Here is a 7,851-nt window from a genome sequence, read left to right as displayed (position 1 = left end):
CACCATGGCAACGAGGGCAGGGCGGAAAGGCGGTCTGGGGGTGGAGCCTGGACTGGGGGTTGGGGTGAAGTCTGGGGAAGAGGCCAGCAAGCTTGTTCTGTCTGGGCTGGGGAGAATTGGTGGTTGAAATGAGTATGGATTATGTGCAGTGTTTAGGTATTTGTTTTCATAATAGATTAAACGTGATTTTCCGGTTTAGCTGGAACTTTTTGTTTGTTGTCGTTTTATATAAAAGCAGAGAGAGAGAGAGAGAGAGAGAAAGAAAGAAATACCACAGCACCAACACTTCCTTCAATGTGGAGGGGACCGGACTTGAACCTGGATTGTGTACATAGCAAAGCAGCCCATCACTCAGCTATTTGGCCAACCCTGGTGGTTTTTATCTGTTTAGTTTGTTTTCATTTGTTTATTTAAGGGCAAGAAAAACTCCAAGATCCAGGGACTCCTCTCTCTCACTCTGCATCTGATCTATCAATGGAATCTATCAATGGAATCTATCAATGGAATCCTCCATTCTGCCCTGCAACTTTGTTGAGTATACTCTCTCCTTCCCACTGGTCCAAACCACTGCCTGCTCGCTCCTGAACTGGTCTCCTCCCTGTTTCCACCTTAGTCTCCCTCTCACTCTCACAGTGCCAAGGAGCCTCCTCTGCAAACACAGATCGGATCTTGTCAATCCACAGCTCCAAATCCTCCAATGCCTCCTCAACTCCCACAGATTAATAAAACCTTCACAATGACCCAAGAGGCTCCATGGCTCATCCGAGCTTCTACTGCACTTTTCCTGACCTCTGCTACACCAAGCCCTGGGGGGGTGGGTGTGGGGTGCAAACCCGTTCTTTCCTAAGCCCTGAGTGCTCTTTCCCCAGACAGCTACTTCGATCCCCCCCTTACTTACCACTTTGCTCGCATGTCACCTCTAGATGAAGCCTCTTGTAAGCGCCCTATTTTATACCTGTAGCATCTTCCCAACCCCTTATTCTACCGTTTCTTCCAGGCACTTACTATTTGCTCACATGTTGCATAACCTACTGGTTATTTTGTCTGTGTCCCTCTACCAAGGGCAATGAGATCAGGGATTTTGTGTTTAGTTCAGAGATGTGTTACATCAATTGGACAGGCCTTGCACAGAGAAGTACTAAGAGAATAAAGGAATGTTAAACTATATACATAAAAAGTAGGGGTACAGTGTTTCAAGTCTGCAGTCCCTACATTAAAATGTAAACTAAGAGGATTTATTTGTATAACAGGTGAGGACAACCACTTGGCTGGTGATCTGGGAAGGGCGAAGACTTTATAGATTTTCCTCTCTGAGCATATATTGTCTATTCAATAAATAACTCAAATGAAAAGAAACAAGTTGGAACACAGAGAATACAGTAATTCCTCCATCTCTAACCCTTTCAGGTCAGATTTGATGTATATTTTTTTAATGTGGCATTAGGGATTAAATTCAGGGCTTCATGCATGTACAGTATTACTGTGCATTCTCTCCAGCCAATTCTTTCTTTCTCTCTCTCTTTCTTTCTTTCTTTCTTTTTTTTTTCTTTGCCTCCAGGGTTATTGCTAGGACTTGGAGCCTGCACTTTGAATCCACTGCTGCTGGAGGCTATTTTTTTCCCCATTTTTGTTGCCCTTGTTGCTCTTGTTGTTGTTATTATTGTCTCTGTCTTCCCCTCTCTCAATTTATCTCTACCCTAGCAAAAATAATCACACAAGATACTGAAAATGCTTTGTAGATTATAAAGTTTGGTTAAAGCTTATTAACCATTTATTTATTCTACACACACTGGGAAAAAAACTAGTATATTCTTGGCACTAGTGAGACAAGTCAATAAAACTCACGTGGGTTCTACTCTCAAGAAACTTATTATAGAATTTGTTGACAGAAACGGTTATATAGGGCCAGAGATAGCTCACCTGGAAGAGCGCACACTTTACTATGCACAAGGACTTGAGTTCAAGCTCCAGACACCACATGGGACCACTGTGAATAGCACCGTTCACTCAATAAATGGTGGAATGGGTGCTATGGTATTGCTCCTTCTATCTGTATGTGTCTCTCTCTGAGTGTATGATTATGTTAAAAGGGGGGGGGAGTCCACCACAGAGCAGTGGAATTGGAAGTAAAGAGGAGGATGATTAAAAAAGAATTAGGTGAAAGAAGTGTGGGGTAATTATACTAATTTGGATGAAGGAATACTTTGTGGAGGAAGTGTCCATCAACGTGTAGGACAAAGAGGCAGTTAATGTTACAAGCAGGCTGCAGCAGAAAGTTGACAGTTGGGGAAATTAAGAGCAAGTCCAGGGTTCCAGGAGATAGCTCACCCCGTAGAGCTTATTCTTTTTTTTTTTTTTAAGTTTTTCTTTTTTAAATATTTATTTATTTATTTTCCCTTTTGCTGCCCTTGTTAACATTGTTGTGGTTATTGATGTTGTTGTTGGATAGGACAGAGAGAAATGGAGAGAGGAGGGGAAGACAGAGAGGGGGAAAGAAAGACACCTGCAGACCTGCTATACCACTTGTGAAACGACTCCCCTGCAGGTGGGGAGCCAGAGTCTTGAACCAGAATCCTTACACCTGCGCTTAACCCGCTGCGCCACCGCCCAACTCCCTAGAGTTCATTCTTTAACATGCATCAGAACGGGGGTTCAAGCCCACAGTACTACATGGGAACATCATGCAAAGGGGAAGCTTCACAAGTGATATAATGTGTTGTGTCTCATTCCCTCTCTGTTCCTCTCTGAGACTGAAAGGGGAAACAATATCACCAGGTGCAGTGGAATTGTGCAGGTGCGACAACCCTAGTGGCAAAAAAAATTAAAAAACAAAACAAACAAAACCAAGTCTGCTATGACTGGAGTTAGACATCACCCAAGGCCCAGAGAAGCAGGGTTCTTTTTTTTTTTTTTTTATTTGTCTCCAGGGTTATTGCTGGGGCTTGGTGCCTGCACTACAAAACCACTGCTCCTGGAGGCAATTTTCCCCCCTTCTGTTGCCCTTGTTATTGCTATTGGATAGGACAGAGAAAAATCGAGAGGGAACGGGCAGAGAGAGGAAGAGAAAGGTTGACACCTGCAGACCTGCTTCACTGCTTGTGAAGTCACCTTCCCCCTGCAAGTGGGGAGCCGGGGCTCAAACCGGGGTCTTTACGGGTCCTTGCACTTTGCGCCATGTGCGCTTCACCTGCTGCGCTACCACCCAGACCCCTCTGACTTGTTTTCAATAACAACAGTTCTTATAAAAACAAAACAAGGTGGCTGAATGGTGGCACACTTGATTGAGCACACATGTCACCATGTACAAGGACCCAGGTTCAAACCCCTGCTTCCCACCTTGCAGGGGTGGGGTGGGGTGGGGAGATGCTACATGAGCAGTGAAACAGGTCTGCAGGTGTCTCTCCCTTTCTCTCTCTTCCTCCCCTGTCAATTTATCTCTGTCCTATTAAAAGAAAAAGAAAAACAAACAAGAAAATAAAGGAAAAAGTGCCTGCCAGAGTAGTAGGTTTGTAGTGGTGGTACCAAGTCCCAGCAGTAACCCTGGGACTTACACATTACTATGGCCAAGGATTCGGGTTCAAGGATCCATCCCCACCCGCAGTGTGGAAGCTTCACAAGAAATGAAGCAGTGCTGCAGGTATCTCTCTCTTTCCCTCTCTAACTACCCCTCCCCTCCCAATTTCTCTCTGTCCTATCAAGTAAAAAGGAAAAGGGGGAGGGAGAGAAAAGAAAAAATGGTCACTGGGAATTGTGGTAGATTTGTCATGTAAGCACCACTCCCCAGTGATATCCCTGGTGGAAAAAAGAAGTCAGTGTTTATCAGAAGGGAATGGAAAAGAGGGATAGGTCAGTTGGGTAAAAGGGGTGAATTATATGATGAAAGATGGAAATTGGACTTCTGGTAGCAAAGTGTATACAGATGTTGATTAATAAAGCTGTACAACTGAAGCCCGTATGATGTTATAAACCACAATTATCTCAGGACTCCCCCCCCCCCTCTAGCCAACAATGTGCTATATCTATCCACTGCAGAGACCAATTGTGTCATTGCCAGCTTTCAGCTTGTAGGGCAAGGAAAATGGACCAGAGTTGGCCAGTGATACTCTCAAGTCTGTGTGATTTGGGGGAAGCTACGGTATCATTTTCACGGTCTCATCAAAGCCTGGATAATTGTTATCAATTTAGAGGTTAGCTCTGAGGATTAAAGGCATATGATGTTCAGAATAGAGAAAGGCCTGTACAGTGCCTTTCCCCTGCCCTTCCCCTTTGTTTCCCCCTCCCCACTCCCCCCTTCCCTCCCCTCCCTACCATAAACAAGGCTGAGCCACCTTTGTTCCTCACTGAAACCCAGTAAATATCCTGAATTAACAGCCAGCCCCAGGCAAAAGCTGTTTGCGCATGCGCAGTGGCTGTCCTGGACGCCACGGGGTCGCCTAGCAACCGGGTCGCCTGGCAACAGGCAAGCTCCGGAGACCGCTTGAGCTGAGGCAGGTGAGCCTGGTGAGGTGGGACAGGGGGCTGGGAAAAGGGGGGTCCCCAGAACTGCTCAGAAAGCATAGCAGAGGGCTAGCATCCTCACACCCCAGTGCTCTCTCCTCTGTGGCAGGTCTGCCGCAACCCATGGTCCTCAGGGTAGGGCTGGCCCTTACTCCAGAGTCCCCTGCTCCCTGCCAAGGGACCCCAGAGCCTATGGCGGCCTCCCCCCAGCCAGCCTGCCCTCATGTCTGCTTTCCTGGAATCAAAGAGTCCCGCACAACACATTTATTAGTGTAGATTCTTCTAGATCTAGGGCAAGTCGTTGCCACTAAACCTGGTTAACAATGGCAGCCACTGCTGCAATAAAATTCAGTCTATATATCTGGAGCTCTGGTGTGTTTGGTCTTACCCATCAGTTAATAGAGCAACTCAGAGACAGACAGAAGCTTTTGCAGATGCAGGAAGATGCAGAGAAGTCTTTGGCAGGGACCACCATGGCTTGGGTCTAGGAACTTTTTTTTTTTAATTTTTATTTATAAAAAGGAAACACTGACAAAAACCATAGGATAAGAGGGGTACAACTCCACACAGTTCCCACCACAAGAACTCTGTATTCCATCCCCTCCCCTGATAGCTTTCCTATTCTTTATCCCTCTGGGAGTATGGACCCAAGGTCATTGTGGGTTGCAGAAGGTGGAAGGCCTGGCTTCTGTAATTGCTTCCCCGCTAAACATGGGCGTTGACTGGTCAATCCATACTCCCAGTCTGCCTCTGTCTTTCCCTAGTAGGGAGGGGTTCTGGGGAGGCAGGGCTCCAGGACACATTGGTGGGGTCATCTACCCAGGGAAGTCTGGTTGGCATCATCTTAGCATCTGGAACCTGGTACTGAAAAGAGAGTTAACATATAGAGCCAAAAAAAGTTGTTGACTAATCATGAATCTAAAGGCTGGAATAGTGCAGATGAAGAGTTGGAGGGTCTCCGTTTTTTAGATAGCTAGTAGGCATATTTTAATTATATTTCAAAGAGCCCATGACTATACTAGTTTTTATTTTCCCTGAGCCTAACATCTGATATGCAGGTGGGTCTAAGTTATTGTCTGGGGAGATGATGTCATGGGTGCATAAAGGACCAGAAAGCTGGGTCAGGGAAGAGAATAGTTCCCAAATATGGGAAAGGTATATAAATATTGTTGACTGTAAACCCCGTTGATTTGAACTGATCTGGGGCCCATATTCAGTTTAGGAGCCTATGTGACCTCTGCATCCCTGTAGATCTGAGTTCACATTCTGTGGTCATGAGTAGGAACATTCCAAGCTGCCCCAATTTCAGAACCCATCTTCCTCAGGTGGAGCGTAGAATATGTTGTCCAGCCTCCCTTCAGAGGATGGAACATTCTCTACTGTTGTTGATCTAGATTGAGGATTTTTTTTTATTTTAATTATTTTAAATACCTACTAGCCCGTGCAGCCTATACTTAATGGAATTTTAACCTGTATGGGAAGCATCTGAATATGGGTCCTAAAGAGAGACTGAGCTGGACCTGGATGTGAACACTGGCCTTCTTAGTCTTAGAAGTCCTGTGACATTTAACAAGTCCTTTGCCCAATATCCTTCTTTGTAAAATGTGAATAATGCAAATACCCTCCCTCTGGTGTGATTGAGTTGGATACTAGATATTGCTGGCACAAGATAAGTAATATAGTGACCATATTAGTGCTTGTTCTTTAGTTTTGTCTGTTTCCTTCTCCTTCTTCTTCCTCTTCTTTTTATATTAAATTCCCACTTTATTGGGGGGAGTGTTAATGCTTTATAGTACAGTACAACCTCTCATCTCCCCATGGCAAGTGTATGCAAGACACATTCTCTCAACCTAGGTCCCTTTCCACCATCATGCACCAGGACTCCAGCATCCCTCTATCCCATTTTTCCCTCCTTTCCCATAGTCCTTTGTTTGGTGCAATACCACCATCCCCAGTCAAAGTTTCACCTTGTGTTTTCCTTTACTGTCTTTGTATCTATAAAATATTTATTTATTCCCTTTTGTTGCCCTTTTTGTTTTATTGTTATAGTTAGTATTGATATCATAGTTGTTGGCTAGGACAGAGAGAGATGGAGAGAGGAGGGGAAGACAGGGAGGGGGAGAGAAAGATAGACATCTGCAGACTTGCTTCACTGCCTGTGAAGCGACTCCCCTGCAGGTGGGGAGACGGGGGCTCGAACCGGGATCCTCATGCCGGTCCTTGTGCTTGGCACCTCATGTGCTTAACCCACTGCGCTACCGCCTGACTCCCCTGTCTTTGTATCTTAAGTTCCATCTATGAATGAGATGATTCAGTATCTACCCTTCTCTTTCTGACTTATTTCACTCAATGTGATACCTTTAAAAGTTATCCAAGATGTGACAGAAGAGACTATATATATAATTTTCTTAGTCACTCATCTGTCATTGGGCACCTGGGTTGCTTCCAAATTTGGGCTATTGCAAATTGTGCTACTATGAACATAGATGTGCATAAGTCTCTTCAAATAGATACATTTGCTGCTTTCAGCCAGAATTTTTTTTTTTTACTTTAAAATTTAGCTAGTGGCTCAGCCTGTGATGTATTGGTGGTTTATTCTGTAGTTAAGTATGAGAGAACTCTGGAATTTGTCATGTGGGCTGTTATATATCTTCACCATGACTTTCAGCAAGTTGTTCTAGTGTTCCCAACCTCAGTTTGTTCATGTGTAAAACTGAATTAATAATCCTTTCCCACCTGCCCTCACAGTTATGAAATCTAATGAGAAGTCAATTCTAAATTACAGTAGGAATGATGAGTAGTGATTTCTTTTTTAGCTTTTAATTTCTTAAGATTTGTTTTATTTTAGTGGGAGAGAGAGAGAGAGAGACTAGAGCACTGCTCAGCTCTGGCTGATGGTGGTGCTGAGGAGTAAACCTAGGATCTCAGAGCCTCAGGCATGAGAGTCTTTTGCATAACCATTATGCTATATCTCCAGCTCTTTATCAGTGCTTTGTGTGTGTGATTATTAATTCTCTTTAATTTCAGCGTGTTTTTTTTTTTACTTCATCAATATGTTTACTATTGTTTTATATCTGAAAAGAATTCTACAAATGACTTCTGCAGAACTTCTTTTGCAAACTCAGACCGTTTTCCTCTGCAGGTGCAGGAAGATGGCACACACCCGGATCTCCTTGTACTTGCCTCCTGACATCAACCCCACTCAGGCTACCATCGCCTATGGCTGCCGGGCCCTGCCCAAGCTGAACGAGGAGCTGCAGTCAGAGGATCTGCTGACCAGGCAGAAAGCCCTCATGGCTCTGTGTGACCTCATGCATGACCCTGAGCATGTCTATGTGGCCATCAGCTTAGGTG

At 44.6% G+C, this 7,851-nt stretch overlaps 1 protein-coding gene across 1 annotated transcript in view; it reads left to right on the top strand.

Moving 5' to 3' along the window:
* Positions 1-7,641: 7,641 nt before the first annotated feature.
* The window catches only part of RSPH14 (radial spoke head 14 homolog), an 85,691-nt gene continuing 85,481 nt past the window's right edge, over positions 7,642-7,851 (top strand). The window contains exon 1 of the mRNA XM_007528790.2: positions 7,642-7,848. Within this exon, the coding sequence (XP_007528852.1) occupies positions 7,650-7,848 (199 nt within the window). The 5' untranslated portion in view covers positions 7,642-7,649. The remainder of the gene's footprint in view (positions 7,849-7,851) is intronic.

The sequence above is a fragment of the Erinaceus europaeus genome, chromosome 6 (genome assembly GCF_950295315.1).
Source record: "Erinaceus europaeus chromosome 6, mEriEur2.1, whole genome shotgun sequence".
Taxonomy (NCBI): domain Eukaryota; kingdom Metazoa; phylum Chordata; class Mammalia; order Eulipotyphla; family Erinaceidae; genus Erinaceus; species Erinaceus europaeus.
Note: the sequence above shows the minus strand (reverse complement) of the source record. Positions and strands in the feature narration are given on the sequence as shown.